This window comes from Pseudoliparis swirei, chromosome 9 (genome assembly GCF_029220125.1).
Source record: "Pseudoliparis swirei isolate HS2019 ecotype Mariana Trench chromosome 9, NWPU_hadal_v1, whole genome shotgun sequence".
NCBI classification, from domain to species: Eukaryota; Metazoa; Chordata; class Actinopteri; order Perciformes; family Liparidae; genus Pseudoliparis; species Pseudoliparis swirei.
The window spans coordinates 4,742,137-4,764,723 of NC_079396.1; the positions used below are offsets into that span (position 1 = coordinate 4,742,137).

Below are 22,587 nucleotides of genomic sequence, written 5' to 3' on the forward strand. Positions count from 1 at the left end.
CTTGAATAAAAACAGATTAGCACTTCAGTGGCTCTTGAATGGCACTTACTTATAGTATTACTTATAGTATAACATATAGTATAACTTATAGTATAACTAAAAGTATAACTTATAGTATTACTTATGGTATTACTCATGGTATTACTTATAGTATTACTTATAGTATTATGTATGGTATATATTATGCTATTACTTATGATATTTTGGTACTTTCTTGATTCTTGTTGTTCTGAGTTTGTCCACATGGTTGATGAACTTATTGTAAGTCGCTTTTGATAAAAGCGTCTGCTAAGTGCCATGTAATGTAATGTAATGTAATGTAGTGAAATGTAATATAATGTCATGTAATATAATGTCATGTAATATAATGTCATGTATGTAATGTTATGTAATGAAATGTAATATAACGTAATGTAATATAATGTAATGTATAGCTTTGCTGTAATGGTAGCAGCTCCATCAGAGGGCGGTCTCACCTTGAATAAAAAGGCCAATATGAGCCAGCGATGTTCCTGCTGTCGCTATGGAGACGAGGCAGGGAAACGGTGAGTCTCCGGTCTGGATTTAGACCTCCAGCAGAGGACTCTGATTCTCAACGCCGATAAGACTCGACGCCACGTTTCACCGCCGCGTGGCGTCACGAGCGACGCGAGGGGTTAACCTTTTCGAGCGTGGCTTAAAAACCAAAAGACCCCCCCCCCCCCCCCCCATGACATGACAAAGTTGACAGATCTTCTTGACTGAATAGATAAACGCAGAAGTCAAATGGCGTGATGTCGATGGGTTTTAATGGATTGGCTTTTCAGCATGCACCGACGAGGTGGGGGTCAAAGTGTGTGTGTGTGTGTGGGGGGGGGGGGGGGGGGGCAGTGAGTGTTTTCTAATCGTGATGGCCCGTGGTTCACGATATTAATACCCACAAAGCAATGTCACCACTAAGTCCCCCCCGCTGCCCGCCGGCGGCTTTGTTTTCACGCATTCTTTCCATCTTTGTTTTGCCGTCTCCTCTGAGGAGAGCTCGGTTCCTCTGGAGTTCACGTTGACACTCTCCCCCCCGGGCAGCGGCGGCACACTGCGTCATCTGTTGGCTCCATCGTGTGACAGATTAAATCAATAAACTGATGAGGATGAAAAAATAACATACATAGGCCTATACAAAATGCTTATATATATATATACCTTTATGAGATGTTATTGAATGAGGATCAACTTTCAGGAGAAAAGTGTATTGGAACTGAAAACGTGTGTGTGTGTCTGTGTGTCTGTGCGTCTGTGTGTGTGTGTGTGTGTGTGTGTGTGTGGGGGGGGGGGGGGACGACGACAGGAAAGCTATTTCAGAGGCGGTGCGTCTGAAATAACTATCCCCCCCCCCCCCCCCACACACCACTCTCTTTCTCTACCTCTCTTTCTCTCTCTTTCTCTCTCGCCCGCCCTTAACCTCAGAGCCTTCGACGCCCCGAACTTTTTTTTTTCTCCAACAACAGCAGCCCCTCTCTCCATCGCTCTGGTGATAAATTTAGAACACTTATCCCCCCATATGAGCTGTGACGTATGCCCCCCCCCCTCCACCCCCCCCCACGTGGTACATAAAGGGCCGTGGATGGGGTGACTGCCAGAGAGAGAGAGTGGGCCAACACAAAACCAAAATACCACAGACGAGCAAGGCATTTATACGCACGTCAAGGACGACAGAAGGGCTGCGTGGTGCATTGTTTCTGACACTGTCGCTCTCTGGAAGAAGAACCTCCTCCCTCTCTTCGCTCCCTTCACTCTCCTCCTCTCTCCTCACACAGCACTCTCAGACATCCATGAGTGGGACCAACTCCTCTGCCTATCGATCGGAGCGTAGTTTCCACCAGACCTCGTCCTCATCCTCCGGTAACCCTCACATGGAGAAGAGCCGGGGACTGTTCGCCGAGGACTTTGGCTCCTTCATGCGGCCCGTGAGCGACGCCTTGGGCTTCTCCAGTGAGTACACGGCAGGCGGCTCCAGGTCTGTGTGACCCGTGTTGTGGACACAGAAGAAAAAGGGGTATATTCAAATAATAGAACGGCAGGTTGAAGAGACACGTGTGTGTGTGTGTGTGTGTGTGTGTGTGTGTGTGTGTGTGTGTGTGCAGCTCGGAAGCAATTTGTTTAAAGGTTTAATTCTCCATAGAAGTGGTGACAAATCAATCTGTCATCGGTTAAAGTCGAGAGGAGTGTGTGTGTTTGTGTGTGTGTGTGTGTGTGTGTGTGTGAGGGGGGTAGCAAAAGGCAGGTCAAAGGGTTATCTGGTTTGGTTGGTGTGTGCAGACAAAATGTGTTTCTATAAGCAAGAGTCTGAGTGGTCTGGTTTGATGGAGTAACTTAAAAATGAGAATAAATAAACATATATTATATAATATATATATATAATATATATATAATATATATATATAATATATATATATATATTCCCCCATTTGGCCTGTTTTTATTGAAATTTAAGCCGTTTACGTCCAGTGAATAACCTGAAATGGTTCAAAGGTCAACGGCAAACTGCCAGAGGTTAAACTAAAAAGTTTAGGTTACCAAAAACTACAAAATAATGTTCATTTCAGAGTTCTACAAAAAGGCCTTTTTCAGGGAACAAGTGATGGGTTAACGACTTGCAGCTGTTCTGCAACAATGTCGGGAGAATCGTTTTGGGAGCCATTGTTGGTGGGTGCAGCGAAAGGGAGAACAGCGCACGCACACACACACACACACACACACACACACACACACACACACACATGCACGCCTGGGGGAATGCTGCTGGCTGCCCAGCGGTGTGACTTCACACACTGAGTATCTGGAGTGACGCCTGCACCAGGAATGACCGGATGGTTGCCCGGTGACCAGTGTACACACAAAATACACACACACACACACACACACACACATTTGGAATTCAATTCAATTCAATTCAGTTTATTTGTATAGCCCAATTTCACAAATTACAAATTTGTCTCGGAGTGCTTTACAATCTGTACACATAGACATCCCTGCCCCAAAACCTCACATCGGACCAGGAAAAACTCCCAAATAACCCTTCAGGGGGGAAAAAAAGGGAAGAAACCTGCAGGAGAGCAACAGAGGAGGATCCCTCTCCTAGGATGGACAGATGCAATAGATGTAATGTGTACAGAAGGACAGATTTAGAGTTAAAATACATTCAATGAATATGACAGAGTGTATGAATAGTTCATAGTAGGCATATTCCACGATGGAGACCTCCACGATCCATCAGGCAGATGGCGGTGGGGAGGAGGAGGGGCGGAGTCTCAACAGGACAGTGGCGTAGTCATGAGCAGGAATTCCACGACCCAGACGATCCATCAGGCAGATAGGATCTATGCCGTCTCATAGGGTCCGATGACCCCATGAGACGTGAAGTCAAAAGGACTTCCGGGGAGAAAGCAGAGTTAGTAACGTGTGATTGAGAGATGAAAATTCATCCTTAAGGAGAGAAAAAGAGGAGATAGGTACTCAGTGCATCCTAAAACGTCCCGCGGCAGCTATAAGCCTATAGCAGCATATCAAGGGGCTGGACCAGGGCAAACCTGATTCAGCCCTAACTATAAGCTCTGTCAAAGAGGAAGGTCTTAAGTCTACTCTTAAACGAGGTGACTGTGTCTGCCTCCCGGACTGAAATTGGAAGCTGGTTCCATAAAAGAGGAGCTTGATAACTAAAGGCTCTGGCTCCCATTCTACTTTTTAAGACTCTAGGAACTACAAGTAGTCCCGCATTTAGTGAGCGTAGCTCTCTAGTGGGGCAATATGGTACGACAAGCTCCTTAAGATATGATGGAGCATCACCAATCAAGGCTTTGTAGGTTAAGAGAAGAATTTTAAAAGTGATTCTTGATTTTACTGGGAGCCAGTGCAGAGCAGCTAGTGCAGGAGTGATGTGATCTCTTTTCTTAGTTTTAGTGAGAACACGAGCTGCAGCATTCTGGATCAACTGGAGGGACCTAAGAGATTTATTAGAGCAGCCTGCTAATAAGGAGTTGCAGTAATCCAGTCTCGAAGTAACGAACGCGTGAACCAATTTTTCTGCATCTTTTTGAGACAAGATGTGCCTGATTTTTGAAATATTACGTAGATGAAAGAATGCAGTCCTTGAGATTTGCTTTACGTGGGAGTTAAAGGACAAGTCCCGATCAAAGATAATGATGTCACCCAGGCAAACTAACCTGCATATATGAAGTTATAGAGCTGATATCTCACACCAACACACAGCAACTCATCTCCAGTCTGTGTGCGAGGTCATGATGATCATATGTGCCTCGACTCTATCCCGTTACTGCCTCATCATTACACTTTTTTTTATTAAATTACGTTCATGATCTACTTCCAAAGAATCTCAAAATCTATCCATAAACACCGGTGTCATGGAAAACATGACATCATGCATTTTACTTCTTTGGTCTCAAAACAAAGTAAACGCTAAGCAGCACACGGGAACACAACTTTATTTGAGTATTTCACTTAGGTCCACGACGTTGATATGACACTAAAGATATAATAATAAACTTATTTCAGAATTACAGAAAGGAGAGCCGAATCACACACTGTGACACATTTCAGGCCAAATAATGTTATATCGACAATAATCACATTTGGGCCTTAAGAGTATGAAGCTCTGGAATATCAAACACAGTGTATGAAATTGAGAATACACAAGAGCAATTTCACATCTCTTCTACTTTGTCGTGTATTTTTTTGAAAAAAGACTGATATTTTGTTTTTTTTAACATCATTTTTACATTTTTCAAAACACATTTTCACAAAAACATAATTAAATCCCTGATCCGCGATGTGTTTTATGTCCTCTTTAGAAAGCTAGAAATCTGAGCTGCCTTTGAGGAAGCATAGAAGTGATTATCGGTCAGTTGCTTGGGACTATTTTGTAGAAAGGGCCATTAAAGCAGAACAATAATAAACCCGAATAATGATTGATTTTAGTATGGATTGTATGCTGTAATGACAATGAATGCAAATCTTTTCAATTACACATAGTTGTGTACCAGCCCGTAACATGTCACAGTTATCAGACCAGAAAGATCAACGTGTACCCTCTTTGCATGCAGCATAAATAAGAATTGACAAAGAAAAGAAAGAAATATCTCCCTGTGTTTGCTCCTGAGGTCTGACCTCCTTTCTCTCTGCTCTCCTTGTGCGTTTAGGTGGATCTGGAAACATCAAAACTCTCGGGGATTCGTACCAGTTCACAGTTGACGTGCAAGACTTCTCCCCCGAAGATGTCATCGTCACCACATCCAACAACCAGATTGAAGTCCGTGCAGAAAAGGTGGGGCAACATAAAGTCTTTGAAACAATGTCAGTGGGCCCGTGACAGGACCCTGAGGCTCCAGGTCTCATTAAACTGGGTTATGTGGAGTATAGGCCACTCTTTGTGTGTGTGTGTGTGTATCCTCTGTCATCACGTCCTATTCTGTCGTTGGCAGTTGGCCCAGGATGGTTCGGTCATGAACAATTTCACGCACAAGTGCCAGCTACCCGACGATGTGGACCCCACCTCGGTGACATCATCGCTAGGCGCCGAGGGGACCCTAACGGTGACGGCGCGGCGACACCCGGCCAAGCACGAGCTCGCTCAGACCTTCCGCACCGAGATCAAGATCTAGAGGGGGGGGGGGGGGGGCTCTTGTTTTCCTGCTACTTCCTGTATTTCTTGCCTTCACTGAAACCATTCGACTCTAAACACCCAACACAGAGTCTCTCTGTGTAAGGACATGTTGCTGCTCACCTACACTCCGAGTTAGTCCACCACACACAGCAGCCATTGGGTCACACAAGTATATATCTCTCTCTTTCTCACTCGCTCTCTTTTTGTTTTGTTGGTCGGGCCATCCAATTATTTGCAGTACATATCCCAGCATGATTCAATGCAACTACTTTGTTGTTAAATATTTTAAAACACTGACATAATAAGGACATCTTATTCATACGATTCAGTATATTAATATATATCATACAATAGTATTCAGTATAATATGATATATAAATACCATGTAATATAAATATAGAATATAAATATAATGTGAATCACGTGTCTCATGTCGTCCTACTGACATTCACTCTGCCAAACACACACCTAACCCCCCACACACACACACACACACACACACACACACACACACACACACACCAACTAACCGATTGATTCACCACTTTACTTCTGTTCTAAAAATGTCATTGAGTCACCTCAATTGATGGTTGCCAAGTTAATAATAACTTATTGTATTATTATTTTTGTGAATTAAATGATCCTGCTTTGACAAAAAAGATAAATGGGTAATTATCTTGATTGACATATGGCATGACAAACAATATATATGTATATATTTGTAGAGGGGCTGGAGTTTGTTTTTAGCAACCAGTGGAGAGTTTACATACATATATATATACACACATATAAGTATATATATATATATGTATATATACATTCATACATACATATGCACACACATAAGTACATATATATGTATGTATATATACATATATATATTAGGGCTGTGAAACGATTAAAATTTTTAATCGGGTTAATCACAGGTTTTTGTGGATTAATCATCATTAATCACATATTACCGATATTCTCGGTATATTTTGTGAGAACATAGAGATTTATGACAAAAGACGGATATATACATTTATACATTCTTCTATACAATGGTGCTGCAACTCAGCAGTTATTTAGCAGTTTTCTTCCATATGGAACATTAATACATCTTCATCCTAAACAGAATGTTTAACCCTCCTGTTACCTTTCGGGTCAATTTGACCCCATTCAATGTTTAATGTCGATGTTCTTTGGGGTCCATTTGACCCCAGGCTGTTTTTCACTGTGTCAAACATATCAGAAATATCAACTTTTTTATTTATTTAAAGGGCTATTTAGGTAGTCAACAAACAAACATAAAGTACCTCACACTTAAACTTGGGAAACAATATTAATTCTAATAATTTTCTGGAGGTTTTAATTGCTGGGGTCAAATTGACCCCGAGGGTAAAATATGTTAGTAAATGTAAAGGTAACAGGAGGGTGAAACAGAGCATGTTTCTCTTGTTTGTCAACCATTAACTCCACCATGATACAATCTAAAGGTGGACAGATTGACAAGTGACTTTTTTTTTGCTCGGTCCCGATGCGCGCGCACGGAGCTCTGTGGCGCGCGAGACGGAGATCGATAAGTGTTAACGCGACGCGAAGAGACAGAAATGACATGCTGCTGTGGAGATACGATCAACAACAGACGTTTAGTTTAATAAAAGAACAAAGACGTGCTATAGAGAACATGTCAGGGGCGGGCCAATCTTTTTAATGTCATGCGATCTACCGACACTACGCCGCGATCGACTGGCAGGTCGCGATCGACGTGTTGAGACCCTGATCTACAGGAAGTAAAAGTCGTAACAAGGTTTCCGGAGGTGAACCTGCGGAAGGATCATTACCGATGAACAGACCGTCTGCATGAGAGCGGACAGAGTTCAGATTGAAGTGGTGTATTGGAAGCTCATTTTGCAAGTGACTTTTTTTTCGTCCCAACGACCAACAACTGACGGATTGGAAGCTCATTCTGCGCATGCGTTAAATGTGTTAAAAAAAAAAAACTAGTTAAACCTGTAATTGGATTAACTGAGTTAACGCGTTATTTTTCACAGCACTAATATATATATGTATGTATACCTATAAATGTATATGTATGTATATATACATATATGTATGTATATATATTCATATATATATACATTCATTCATACATATATATGCACACACATAAGTACAGTCATATATACATATGTTACAACCTGCTCATTTTAAGGGAAAATATTGTTGTCAGAATTGTTATTGTATTGTCGTGTGTTAATACCTTGCCCCCATCATCCTTATTTTCTTGTTATTATTATTTTAAATGCTTTATGTTCCCTTAAAACTCACCTGCTTTCACCTGAAGTAGCTGCAGGGCGATACATGTATTCGCCACTAGGTGGCAGTAGCGAGTTTTGCCATGACTGGCGCCGTAATTTTTGTCTTAAACAAACAAGTTAGACCAGCATATCACAGACGGTGACGCAGCTATTAATGTGAGTCTGTCTTGGTGTTTACAGGTGAGAAACGTACACAAGCGCCATATATATATTAATGTTATGTTCACTCGCTTTGGCGGTGATATATTTTGATAGTTATAAAGTGTGTAGTAATTAAAGAGAAGACAGTTAATTCGCTGTTTAGCTAGCAGATGCTGATAGCGCGCTAGCGTTTCCGGTTCTGCGCTGTGACGTCACAGCGCAGAAAAGTGACTAGTGACGTCACGGAGCGCCGAAACAGAGTGTATATAGAGTGATTTCCAGCAGGAATTTACTCTGTGCATCTCACACAGAGCCGCCCTGACTTCAGACAGGGTTGGCTCTGAGATTCAGAGTCGGGTGGGTGGCAGGGCTGGATAGGCCATCTGGCATACCGGGCAAATGTCCGCTGGGCCGCGTAGTTTTGGGCCGAGCCGGCTGGCCGGTCCAAAAAAAAAAAACACTTTTTTTATTTTTTTGGGCCGGCCGAAAGCTACCATCGAATGGCCCATAAATCGGGGACAGCGGCCCATTGGTCCATTTTCTATACAGACACAGGGCTGGCCCAATCAACAGAGAGAGAGGTTGGGGGGGGGGGGTTTACGCACGAGACCTCTGTCTGACTTTCGGTGCTGCTGAGCCTGGATACTTGAGAGATGGAGGGGGGAAAAAGCACACAAAAACGGAAGTGAGGCTGGGAAAAAATTATAGAGAAAAAGAAAGAGACTCGAGGCAGATGCTGCCAAATGTGTCAACATTAGGGACATGTTTGCTGCTGCTGCTCCCACAAGTTTAATGTTAACGTTACCACAGCAGCAACAGGTTGAAGACGAGGCTGGCAGAGAGGAGCAGGAGCAGCAGGGTACAGATACAGAGGAAGCAGGGCCGAGTCAGCCTCTAACTTTAGTTGATCCGGTAAGGAAAATATAGCTACAGACTATAGCTACAGCTGGCTGACGTTACTACACAGCTAGCGTAGGCGTGTGCACACTTGGCGTTTTTTTTAAATGAAAACTCCGGCCGGGCGCTTTTTCAGGTAGAAAAACGCTGGCAACATTTGTTACAAAAAGCAGCCGAGGCGTCTTTTGTTGTCATAACAATGTTACTACAACATTTTCGCGATAGTACAAAACGTTAAACAGGTGAATAAGCTAACTACCCAAGACAACAACACTGTCAACATGTTTGAATTCATGCACATATCAATAATCAGTTGATGTGTTTGTCGTAATGCACTTGATGACAATATAATTAGCTAGCTAGCCAACCTACTTGCTACGCTAGCTACCTTTTAGCTTTTCAGCCGGACAGGTCTTGCTTGTGATTGGTCAGCTGTCAAAAAAGTGCTTGACGTAGGGTAGGGCGTTTTTCTCTGAGAAGTTTAACTTTTTTCAACTGGAAAAGAGCTCTGAGCTGCAGAAAAAAACGCTACCGATGGTGGAGAAAAAAGGCTCAGCACGGTCTACTCCATAGGATTATAGTAAAACGGACGCTGGCAGCTTAAAAATACCCATAGTGTGCACACACTGTTGTTGGGTGTCACATTTTCATATATGTTGAATGTTGTTTGTTTTAATGTGCGGAACTCAGGAAGAATAGCTGTCACCAAGATGGCAAATAAGTTAATGGGGATCCAATTCAACAAATAATCATCTTAGAGGGCTTATAAAGATGTCGATGTGTGATGCATGATGACTCCAGTGATGTCATAGCAGTGAGTTTACAGTATGCTGTATTTATTACTAGTACTAAATTATTTGAATTTATTAATTAATATAATAAAACATTTGAAATTATTCTTTGACTTCTGGTGCTTTTTATTTGATAACATTTTACTTCTACTGTACTTGAGTCAAGTATGGAGATTGTGTACCCCATGGCCACCACCGCCAGTCAAGAGTGAGTGAGTACACTGGTCTATTTGCACTGGTACCATTGCTTACTTCATGTAGTCATCTTTGTAGTGGTTTGGGGGAATACTGTATATATATGACTGTACAGCACGGTATATAAGACGAGTATATAAGGCGAGTATTTTTGTGCTGGTGGGTGTGGTCCGACCAATTGGGGTGGGCCTGTCTGGACCAAAAATGCCAGGGCCTAATTGTTGTCCCAGTCCAGCCCTGGTGGGTGGGACGGCGATTCTCAGAAACTTCAGACTGAGATTCAATCGCCAGGACAAAAAAAAAAACACGAATCAAATTACTCCAAAACAAGACTATAATGCTTGTGAGTCAAGTTTATTCACACATATATTCACGCTACTTTGCATTAAAAAAATAAAATATTATATATATATGAAATCGGCCCGCGGGCCTTGTGTTTGACACCTGTGATCTAAAGTGTTGCTCCTGGTGTATCGGACGTCGGGCAACTTTATCTTCATCATTAGTGTGTCGACAAATTAGTGCATTAGCTTATTGCGCCACCGCGTGGTCGTCACGGGCACAGCGCGTGTCCACACTGCGCGTGCTCCCGCGACACATCCGGCCGGTCCCTATCAATCGATCAGAGAGAGGAAGATGGCGGTGGATGGAGTTAGCGGGGCTGGATCGATCACCGAAAAACTCGATTGGATTTGTTTTTCCTAGCTGAGCGGAACTCTCTGTATCGCCGCCCGGGCAGCGGTTTGAACCCGGAGTGACGACGCGACCACACGGAGGTAATTCAGGAGCCGTTCTTTATTAAAATGGCGCTCGAATAAAGCGAAGTTAGCGAGCTAACTGAGGAAAACAAGCAGGGACGAGGACAGGCCGCGCTCGTCGCTCCGCCATCTTGTCCCTCCGCTACATGCATGTTAAGGCACGCTAAATTAATCCCTGATAACAAAGCTACAAGGATGGAGGAATTGCAATCGATGTATTGCACTGTCAAACCAAGCTGTCAAAAACGTTGAAAGACACCGAGCTAGTTTAATAGTTACTTTAATCAAACATGCTTCCTGCAGTATTATCATGTCCCGTAATGACGGCCCTCGTGAACGGAATGGAAGACACGTTGTGATGTTATTCTGCTCCGTTTCACCACCTGCGCTTTTTATTAACTGGTGTTAACTCGCATTTTAGTGCATGTCTGTGACACATGTTGTTCTTTAGCTCACATTATTATACGGACGTTAACGTATTTTTTCTATAATGCGGGTTCGTTGTTAAAGCGCAGTTTGGGGTTGACATCGTATCTCTCTCTTTCTCTCTCTATCTCATGAGTTGTGTTTTGTTTATTTACTATTGTTTCTTGGTTTTGTGTGTTTGTATTTGCATGATTTAGCTTTGTAAGTTTTTGATGAACAGTATAACTGACATGGTTGAGAAATAAAGACCAAGACAATAAATCTCTCTCTCTCTCTCTTTCTGGTTCTGTAAATGTCCTGTAATTACACCCACAGCACAAATAAGAAAGACTTATTTTTACAAACATATATACAAGTAGTAGTTTGACTTTAGTATTAACAAGGAACAAACAACAGTTGTATTGACAACCCTAAATACAACTAACACTTTCCCCCCCCCCCCCCCAAACCGGTCGTGTGACCCAATGAGACCAAACAAACTCCCCCCCCGCAATACACAATTGGAAGGAACTGAGCTATCAGAAGTGAACAACAAGGACTGCATGTCCTGCCAGCATGAAGACGAACGGGTCGAGCCGACTACCGAGCCTTTATCAGCTTTTCCCGGTGTGTCCACAGAGCTGCCGGCCTCTTCCAAACCCCCCGGCGAGGCTTCGGAGGCGATGGAGTTCCCGTGGCACAGCGGGAAAGTTCTGGAGCAGCTGAACCGCCAGCGCAGGCAGGGCATGCTGTGTGACTGCACTTTTGTCGTGGACGGGGTGGACTTCAAGGCCCACAAAGCGGTGCTGGCGGCCTGCAGTGTGTACTTCCGCACCCTGTTCCTGGACCAGAAGGATGTCGTGCACCTGGACATCAGCAATGCAGCAGGTGGGTTCCTGTGGGCCTTTGGACACGTATCCACGGTTACCGTCTCATGTAACACTGTGTACTTGATTTATTTTGTTGGTAATATCCATCTTCCAGTGCTGTGACTTTGCATACCGTCACGGTACTTTACTTTAATGATATTTAATCAGGGTTCGTACGGTCATGGGAAAATCTGGATGAGTCGTGGAATTTGAAAATGGTTATTTATGCCAGGCCTGGAAAAATCCTGGGGGGAAAATCCCCAAAGTTATGGAAATTTGTTATTTTCATATGTCAGTTTACGCTGAGTTATAAATAATTAATATGCTTTCAAAAGAATGACGCTCAAAATATAAGCCGGCAAATGCTCTCATACTCGCACATTTTTCGCTCTGCAAGTGAACGCACCTTCACTGAAAAGACATACATGTTTATTCTTTTCATCAAACTATTGTCTCTCATTCATTTGTCTCATTTAAGGTTATATACTGGATGCTTTGGAATTCTCATTGTTTTAAATACAACATGTTCTCACTTTTTCATGTCTACACCGAGATTTCCCCAAAAATGTTTGCTCATAGAAATTTGGTTTACGTCCTGGAACTCCATTGGTCAACACGTGTAACAAGACCTGTCGTATTGTTGATTGCCGTTGCAGGTTTGGGTCAGGTCCTGGAGTTCATGTACACGGCCAAGCTGACTTTAAGTCCTCAGAATGTGGAAGACGTGATGACCGTTGCAAACTTTCTGCAGATGCAAGAGATTGTAAACGCCTGCTCTGCGTACCAGTCGATGGCAAATCCTGCTCCGTCCATCATAACACTGGATTTCGCCGTTGGTGAGTCCCACAAATAATGCATCAAACCTCTCAACTTCATGTCTGAACCTTTAAACCGGGGGGCGTCAAACTCATCTTCACCGTGGGTCACATCAGCATCATGGCCGCCCTCAAAGGGCTGTAACTGTAACACTGTAATGTTACGATAAGATAAGATAAGATAACCCTTTATTAGTCCCACAGTCGGGAAATTTCAGGATCACAGCAGCAGGGGCATCTTAGAGCATTAATTGTTGTAACTATGTTACTACTCCAGAGCATATTGTTAAATAACTGTTTGCATTTGATCATATTTCATTCGAGTGTAAACATATTCTACATGCATTTATATAAATGTAATACAATTTCTCTAATGTTATAACATAAATCCATTTAATTAAATGATATTTATTATAACCCACATTACTGTATCAAATATCAAACACACGTTATTACGTTAACTTTGTTCAACGCTTTTTTGTCGGATGAGACAAAACTCAACAAACATGTGGGACGGATGTGGTCTGGACCAGATGTTCTCAACTGGTCTGGCTGGGACCCACCATCACCCCTGAATCCAAATCGAGGAACATTTTAACATTTTAAAATTGATTTAATGAAAAGATGGTGCAGTTTGAACCCGAGATAGTAAATAATATCACAGTATGCCTTAAAAAAAACTTTGCAAGTGCTGAACCGGGTCAGTCATTAGTTGCTGGTGTCGAACGGGGCAGATGAGGTTAGCAGGATACCTTCTCTGTGTTGAATGACTTTAACATGCTCACGTGTAACATAACTGTCACTTTCCACGACATGAGGTTTCCTGTGTTTATGTTATTCGTAACGAGGTCATTCCACCATCGGTTCGTAGCAATCGAATACAAATTAGCACACTTTTTCTGCAATTAGTAGAATATCAAAATGTTGTGCGGGCATTCGTATAAGTTACCTGTTAATACATTGAGCTGATGTTATTTTGAATTGAGATCTGGTGAAGTATGATGATTCTGGTACACTTTGATGAATTCCACATGTTGTGCAATATGTTGGTCTAATCTGGTGACTTTTTGTCGTCAACTTCGACAAATTCACAGCCATATTCTTAAAAAAAGGCAAACGAAAAATGTATTTTTCTCTACAAACCAACCAGAAGTGAAACCCGGTGAAGAGGAGCAGGCGGAGGAAGTGGAGAGTGACCTGGCGGTCGTGGCGTCGCGAGCAGAGGAGAGTCCCTGCACGCCCGCGGAGGTGAAGAAGCCCGCGCAGAACCAGGAAGCCGTCCCGGAGGACGCCCCCGCCGAGACGCAGACGACCGGTTCTCGGCCCGAAGCCGTCCGAGCCCACTCGGGCCGAGAGCGAGCCGCCAAGAAAACCAACCCCGCCTGCGCTCCCAAGAGGATATCTGTGAAGGAGGAGGAGGAGGAGGAGGAGGAGGAGGACGGCGCTACGCCAGAGGCGCCTCGTGGATTTCAGGACGACGACCCCTCTGACGCCGACTACACTCCCAGTGAGAGCGCGGCGATGGAAACGCGTTGTCCGTCTGGCGTTTACGCTCCAAAGTCACATGATCGCACACACAGTTTACAACTCAGATCTATTTGTTCTATGTGTTTACAGAATCCCCGAAATCCGCCGGCAGCTCATCCTACATGAGCTCTCGCGGGAGACGGATCAGAAAACCTCCTCGAAGAAACTTCCCACCTGGTGAGCAGCCCGAGACAGGTCCCCCCCCCCCCCCCTCTCAGCTACCCCCTTCTTAGCTTTCCACTGGTTAGTGAACTTGTTTCGCGACGAAATATATTCTGGGCATACAAATTCAAGGAAATTAATACATTTAAAAGAGTTTTGAGTGGAACTAGTTTTCCGGAGTTTTAGTCTCGCATTAAAATCAGGAAAGAAAATGTACATATTTTTAAGGGACTGAGAACCAGGGGCATTTACAGATACATTTGGGGGCACTTTTTGAAACTTGAGAAATAACTGTTAAAAAGAATTTTTTATTTAGGCTTACAGTATATGAGCAATTGTCATAATAATAGCAATAATAAGACTATTAGGCAGTAGTCTACAGATTCAAAGTGTTTTCCTAGATTTTATGAACAAAAAACAAACAGAAATCAGATAATCATATTACATTTTATTCTTATTTATTCGTGGTTATTTATTGTTATTAAATGTTTAAACAACTATTAACAATTACAACCTTTTTTCTCTGTTTTTTTAATAATTCTAAATTCTATCTATTGATTTTTTTGTGTACCTACCTCGTGCAGACAATACAGATAGGACACACACAACAAAGAACAAAAACAAAACGCTATTAAATTATCTGAGTTTTGGGGGCATTTCTTGCCCCTTTCGTGATATCAGGGGCAACATTATATGTCTTAGGGGCAGTTTTGCCCTTTGCCCTCGTGTATTTCGACGCTGGTTGAAATCCAGGTACAGGAGGCGATTTCTACAGCTTGTCGTTTTCAAGATTCTCTGTTGTCGCCCTTGTAGACAACGAGTCGGAGGACGAAGGCGCCTCAAAGTCCAGAGCGCAGAAGAGGGAGGTGGAGCCGGCCGAGGGAGCCAGCGAGCCGGAGGACGACTGCGAGGAGACCGGCGACGGGGAGGCCGACGACGAAGAGGGGTCAGGAGAGGAAGACGATGACGACGACGAGGAGGAGGAGGAGGAGGAGGAAGAAGAAGAAGTCAACTCGGGCAGCGAGATGGACTGCGGGCAAACTCTGTCGGCGTCGATGAGCAGCCGGTCCGAGTCGAAGCCGTACAGCTCGGTGACGCACGAATGCGGGGTGAGGACCGCCCCGACCAGCTGAGAGGTTCTGGTGCTGCAGTTACAACGTGTTCTGACTCCATGCGGCCGGCCTGAAGGACAACAGAATCATCACATCAACGCCTCAGAGCTCAGAGAGATGAATCAAACGTGGACATGTTGCTGATGCTGGGGACTTCTTCTTCTTCTTCTTGCCTTATCTTTCTTCTTCTTCTTCTTCTTCTTCTTCTTGCCTTATCTTTCTTCTTCTTCTTCTTGCCTTATCTTTCTTCTTCTTCTTTTCCTCCTCCTCCTTCTTCTTCCCTCTTATTCGTCTTCTCACATCATCTTCTTCTTCTTCTGCCTCTTTTTCTGCCTCTGCCTCTTCTTCTTCTTCTTGCCTATTCTTCTTCTCTCTTCTTCTTCTTCTTGCCACTTCTTCTTCTTGCCTCTTCTTCTTTTTTCTTCTTGCCTTATCTTCTTCGTCTTGCCTCTTCTTTTTCCTCTTGCCTCTTCTTCTTCTTCTTTTCCTCCTCCTCCTCCTTCTTCCCTCTTATTTGTCTTCTTCTCACATCATCTTCTTCTTGTTGCCTCTTCTTCTTTTTCTTCTTGCCTCTTCTTCCTTTCCTCCTCCTCCTTCTCACATCATCATCTTCTTCTTCCTCTTTTTCTGCCTCTGCCTCTTCTTCTTGCCTATTCTTCTTGCCACTTTTCTTCTTCTTCTTCTTCTTCTTCTTGCCTCTTGTTATTTTTTCTTTCCTTATCTTCTTCTTCATCTTTCCTCTTCTTCTTCCTCTTGCCTCTTCTTCTTTTCCTCCTCCTCCTCCTTCTTCCCTCTTATTCGTCTTCTTCTCACATCTTCTTCATCTTCTTCTTCTTCTTTCTCAGGACTGTGGGAAGAAATTCACCCACACTGGCAACTTCAAGCGACACATGCGTATTCACACGGGCGAGAAGCCGTTCAGCTGTCGGGACTGCAGCAAAGCGTTCTCCGACCCCGCGGCCTGCAAAGCCCACGAGAAAACGCACAGGTGAGTCACTTTGTCCGGCCCCCCAAGACGTTTACGGCGACCGACGCCCGCCCCGTCTGGCTCGTGCCCTAACCTCCCCCTGCCCCTCCCCCCTCCCCAGCCCCTTGAAGCCATACTGCTGCTCGACGTGCGGAAAGAGCTACCGGCAGATCAGCCTGCTCAACCTGCACCGCAAGCGGCACACGGGCGAGGCGCGCTACAGCTGCGAGGTGTGCGGCAAGCTCTTCACCACGTCCGGCAACCTGAAGCGCCACCAGCTGGTGCACAGCGGCGAGAAGCCGTTCCACTGCGACTACTGCGACAAGGCGTTCTCCGACCCCACCGCCAAGATGCGGCACCTGGAGACGCACGACACGGAGAAGGGCAACAAGTGTGCGTACTGCGACAAGCGCTTCAACCAGGTGAATAACACGCAGGGGTCGTAAGGTCGTGGAACACCTGGAAAAGTCCTGGATCTTTTAAATGGTTGTTTCCAAGGCCTGGAAGAAGTCATTTGAAAAAAATTTAATCCCAATGGTTTTGGAAAAGTCATGGAAATTTGTTATATTCATATCTTAATTTAGACGGTATATATACTGTATGCTTTGGAATTGTCATTGTTAGTTTAGGGGCGGCTGTAGCTCAGTGGGGTAAGGGGGTCGTCCTGCAACCCCAAGGTTGTAGGTTCGATCCCGGCTCTCCCCATTAGTTGCAAGTCGAAGTGTCCTTGAGCAAGGCACTGAACCCCCAGTTGCTTCCCGGGCGCATCACTGCAGAGAACTAATTTCCCCTTGGGGATTAATAAAGTATATATCTTATCTTATCTTATCTTTAAATAAGACTTGTTCTCACTTTTTCATGGATGCACCCAAGATTTCACAAAATGTTTGGTCATGGAAATTTGGCTTAAAGTCCTGGAACTCCATTGGTCATCATGTATATGAACTCTGACACGTTTTGTGAAGGTTCCGTATCGGCAACTGGGCTCCGACCATTAATCCTCGGATTGCAGACCATCTTAAACCATAGAAATGTAGACTTTGGTACCCACGTGTACATAAAATGTGACTTTTTACTGCAAATATTAACGTTGAATGTGTTGACCAACTATTTACTTGATTTTGTGTTATTTATTTTTTTCCTAGTCGGGAAATCTGAAGGCTCACTTAAAAATCCACATCGCGGACGGGCCTCTCAAGTGCAAGGAGTGTGGCAAACAGTTCACTACTTCAGGTAAGAAGATAGTACGACTGTCATTGGGGATTTGCAGTTTTTATTTTTTGTTTTATGATTTCTAAGTTATATTGATTTGGTTTTGGAACTTTTATTTAACCCCACCAGCACCACCTAATCACTTCCTCATACTGACTCCCGACATGGTTTTTAAATGTTATTTTAACCATTCAAAAGACAGTGGTAGTTTATGGAACACAATTCCAGCTGCTTTCCGTCCGTCTGCACGTGACCTGAAGGAAGGCGACTTCTGTATCGTGTGTGTGTGTGTGTGTGTGTGTGTGTGTGTGTGTGTGTGTGTGTGTGTGTGTGTGTGTGTGTGTGTGTGTGTGTGTGTGTGTGTGTGTGTGTGTGTGTGTGTGTGTGTGTGTGTGTGTGTGTGTGTGTGTGTGTGTGTGTGTGTGTGTGTGTGTGTGTGTGCGCGTGCGTGCTTTTTTTAGGAAATCTGAAGAGACACCTGCGAGTCCACAGCGGGGAGAAACCGTACGTCTGCATGCACTGCCAGAGAGCTTTCAGTGACCCCGGAGCTCTGCAGCGGCATGAACGCATCCACACGGGTACGTCCATCACATTCGGAGAGACTATGGAATGATAAAGCACTCCGGCCCACACACACACATGATTTACACCCTACTGACTGGCTGTAATTCATGTCCGACAGGAGAGAAGCCCTGCGTCTGCCTTATCTGTGGCAAAGCCTTCACGCAGGCCAGCTCGCTCATCGCCCACGTCCGCCAGCACACGGGAGAGAAGCCCTACGTGTGCGACCGCTGTGGCAAAAGGTCAGCGAGCAGATACATCGGTGCTGTCACTAAGGCTGCTCTTTGTTTTTTTGTTGTTTTTTTCACCTGTACTTTGGGAATGCAAGTTTATCTTAACAACCGGGCTTTGGAAATGTGTAATGGGAGAGTGCAGAGAATTTGTCCAGGGTTATCTTAAGGTTACGTGATTGTCTACCATGGGAGCGATTTGACCCGCATCCCAGTAAAATTGAGGACACGAGCTGAAGGATGCATTTCATGCGGGTTTGTTCCCTCCGGACAGGTTTGTTCAATCCAGTCAACTGGCCAATCACATCCGGCATCACGACAACGTCCGGCCGCACAAGTGTCAGATGTGCAACAAGGCCTTCGTTAACGTGGGAGACCTGTCGAAGCACATCATCATTCACACAGGTACGGACACAAATGAGTGTTGAATAAGTACAGGACTCACAGTGCAGGGTAGGAAAGTTACATATTTTTTAGGTTGGGGGCAATTGTTGCCCCACTGACTGAAATCCAGGGGCATTTAAAAATAAATTCGGGGCACTTTTTGAAACTTGTGAAATAACATTTAACCTTTGTTAAAAAATAATAAATATACTTAAGGCTTAAAAATGCCGATAATAACACTATTAGGCAGTAATAAAACTATTAAGCAGTAGTCTACAGATTCAAACAACAAAAAACAAACAGATACAAAACGATCATATTCAAGTGTGGACTTATTTCTTTGTGGTTATTTATTATTAAAAAAATTTAAACAACTATTAACAATTATAACTTCTTTTTTTGTTTTTCATTATTCAAAATTATATTTATTGATTTTTTTGTGTGTACCTACCTAGTGCAGGCAAACCAGATAGGACACACAATAAAGAAATAAAACAAAACGCTATTAAATTATCATAATTCTGGGGCATTTCTTGCCCCTCTCGTGATATCAGGGGCTACATTATATTTCTTAAGGGGCAGTTTTGCCCTTTGCCCTGGTGTATTTCCGACGCTGTCACGGAGTGATGGTGGAAAGGGGGAGACATCCGGCGGGTGATTATTTCTCTCCCTCCTGCCCTCAAGGGGAGAAGCCTTTCCTGTGCGATAAGTGCGGCAGAGGCTTCAACCGGGTGGACAACCTGCGCTCCCACGTGAAGACGGTCCACCAAGGCAAAGCCGGCATGAAGCGGCTGGTGATGGCCGGCGGCAGCGCGGACGAGGGGGCCGACGGCTGCGCGGGGGCGTCTACCTCCGACAGCGAGATCAACATCGTCACCGTCACCACAGAGGACATCGTCACCATGGCAACCGAGGCTCTGGCTGCCAGCGCGGTCGCACAGCTGACGGGTCAGAGAAAACATCAATGTGTGACAGTTGCTGCAGCCATCCAACGGGCCTGCTGTGGACAATAACAGAAACATGAGGATTAAAGGGACTCGTGTTTGTTGACTTTGTGTTGACAGTGGTTCCAGCGGCTGCTTCGGTGTCTGCGGATGAGACGGAGGCTTTGAAAGCGGAAATAACCAAGGCGGTGGAGAAAGTGCATGAAGCAGGTAGGTCCAGTACGTACGGTACTCACACGGCTGTATTTGAATCATAATAATAAGCTTTAGAAAACCATCCTTGTGGATCCTATTTCATGCAGTGGTGCAGCAGCATTATTCTAGTCTGGACCCTGGATTTGGGCAGAACTGGTACGCACGGTTCGTGCGGTCATGGAAAATCTGGAAAAGTCATGGAATTTTAAAATGGTTATTTCCAGGCCTGGAAAAGTCCTGGAAAGAAATTAAATCCCAAAAGTTTTGGAAAAGTCATGTAATTGTGTTCTATTTACATGTTCATTTTTATCTGAGTTTGAAATAATTCAGATGTTTTTAAAAGAAAGATGCTCAAAATATAAGCAGGCATACGCTCTTATACTGGCGGTGTGCTTTTTTTTTCTTCCCGTGCTGCGAGTGAACGCACCTCAAGAGGGTTGAGTTACCGCGGTATGATTCAGCATCAACCATCAACACATTTATTAACACAATAACTACTGTCTCAGGTCCTCTGCATAGAACATTCATATTCGGCGTGTGTGCTGGTAGCCGGCAAGGTGCCGGGGTGCTCTTGAGCAAGGCACTGGGCCCTCACTTTGACTGATATTTTCATTGAACAACATATTGAAATGATAATGTTGTGTTTTTTGCTTGGAATCTGGATGAAACAAAGATGTTTCCTTGAGTCTGCAGGATGTGATGTGTCGGCTCAGACATCGCCGCAGCATGACGATATTTAAATTTAAATGGTATTCAGCAACTATTGAACTATACACACTGAAATGGAATTAACGCCAGTTCCAAATTCATTCATTAAGTTGTAACTTAAGTGTTTTATTTTTTCCGTGTGAATTATTGTTACTGCATGAGAACAAGTTTGACTACAAATCGATAAACGTGACATCACAACCTCATTACAGGCTCTGTTTAAGAGCTGTTGTGGAGCTTTTCAATGGTGCCGCGTGGTTTTCATCAGCTGATGGAGAGAGTTTGTTCAGTTGTCAGTTTATCTGAGTTCATTTTAAATATTTGCCTTGGGAACAGCAGCTGAGAACATATTTCTTTCAGTCTGTCAGTTCAAGTTTAAAGCCTCTTTCACACTGAAGTGAACACAAGGATATATGTTGAGATGTTGATGCAGTAAATAGGCTAACATATTCAAAAACACAACTGGGATATTCAAGGTATTTCATGGGTTTAAATCTTTAAAAATAATGTCTAATGTGAGTAACTCTTCCTCTGTTCCCAGACCCCAACACCCGGATCTTGTACGCTTGCGATTCGTGTGGTGATAAATTCTTGGACGCCAGCTCCCTGGCGCAGCACGTACGCATCCACACGGCTCAGGCCTTGGTCATGTTTCAGGCCGATTCCGACTTCTACCAATACGCCACGGCCACCACCGCCGAGGGGGACTCCGCCACAACATGGCAACCCACCGCTGAGCAAGTCATCCAGGAAGGAGAGCTGCTCTTCCGCACCCAGGACGGAGAGGGAGAGATAGTGGGGGAGACGCAAGGAGAAGAGACTGAAGGGGCGATTCAGGTGGAGGAGAGGGGGGATGAAGAGATGGAAGCTCACGCTGAGATCCACGCGGAGGAAAACGACGAAGCTGCAGCGGAGGTAGAAGAGGAGAAACAAGAAGAAATGGAATGTGAGAGTCAGGCGTCGGAAATATGAAGACATTAATTGAGTTGATGAGGCGTCAGAGTTTCAAAAACGCCATGATGTTAACATATATCTAAACTGGATTTATAATGTACAACACTTTATACACAATGTTAGCTCTGATTGTGTATTCGAAAATCATATGTTTTGCGGTCCTAATTCCAGAAATGAGGCGAGATTAGGTAAATATTGTTGATAATTCTTCCAGAGATGTTTATACTGCGTTGTATAGTCTGTTTATTTTTCGAATGAAATCCGGGACTTTGCAGTGACCTTTGTATTTACAATCACAATTTACTTCGAGAAAGTGATGTGTGTTTTATTTTTCCATTTCACTTCGAAGAGATGTGTACATTTCCCTTAAAGAGTCTAAATATTTTTATTGTTCTTGGTTGTAAGTATTTTCATGAAAATTACATTATACAGAGATTATTGACATGAACATGTCGGGGTACTGCAGATTGAAATGTAGAAAGGGGGGAGGGGTATGTCATGGATCTGTATGCTGTAAATGCTGCGCATGTATATTTGTTGTGTCCTCTAAAAAAAGTTGACAGTCAACAATTCTCAGTTTCACATTGATACCAAGACAGTTGTCCTTTATGGTTTTGCAGTAAACTTGTCATAATCGTGTGAAGATGGTTGCCTGTAACCAAGTCATCATCTCATTAATAATTATTAATCTGACAATAAAAGATTTGTAATAAAGAATCTGCACTGTCTGTCATGTTTCCTTTCGGTTTACATTGCTCACGGAATATCGAGAATATTATGGAAATATATGTTAAGTAATTA

The 22,587-nt window shown here is 43.8% G+C and overlaps 2 protein-coding genes across 3 annotated transcripts; both read left to right on the forward strand.

The window, feature by feature from the left end:
- Positions 1-1,621: 1,621 nt before the first annotated feature.
- hspb7 (heat shock protein family, member 7 (cardiovascular)) lies at positions 1,622-6,321 on the forward strand. Its single transcript, XM_056423078.1, has 3 exons — positions 1,622-1,968; positions 5,193-5,317; positions 5,475-6,321. The coding sequence occupies exons 1-3, from the start codon at positions 1,809-1,811 to the stop codon at positions 5,652-5,654; spliced, it is 465 nt and encodes a 154-aa protein (XP_056279053.1). The 5' UTR covers positions 1,622-1,808; the 3' UTR covers positions 5,655-6,321.
- Positions 6,322-10,645: 4,324 nt separating this feature from the next.
- Positions 10,646-22,514, forward strand: zbtb17 (zinc finger and BTB domain containing 17). Of its 2 annotated transcripts, XM_056423680.1 has the most exons (15): positions 10,646-10,759; positions 11,786-12,034; positions 12,672-12,851; positions 13,981-14,337; positions 14,448-14,534; positions 15,333-15,628; positions 16,477-16,619; positions 16,720-17,020; positions 17,744-17,831; positions 18,272-18,388; positions 18,493-18,613; positions 18,876-19,006; positions 19,670-19,933; positions 20,050-20,139; positions 21,374-22,514. In XM_056423680.1, the coding sequence occupies exons 2-15, from the start codon at positions 11,830-11,832 to the stop codon at positions 21,802-21,804; spliced, it is 2,811 nt and encodes a 936-aa protein (XP_056279655.1). In that variant the 5' UTR covers positions 10,646-10,759; positions 11,786-11,829; the 3' UTR covers positions 21,805-22,514. The 2 variants fall into 2 exon arrangements, with proteins under 2 accessions (XP_056279655.1, XP_056279657.1); XM_056423682.1 differs by lacking the exon at positions 10,646-10,759 and having other exon boundaries at positions 11,959-12,034; positions 12,767-12,851.
- The last annotated feature ends 73 nt before the right edge of the window (positions 22,515-22,587 follow it).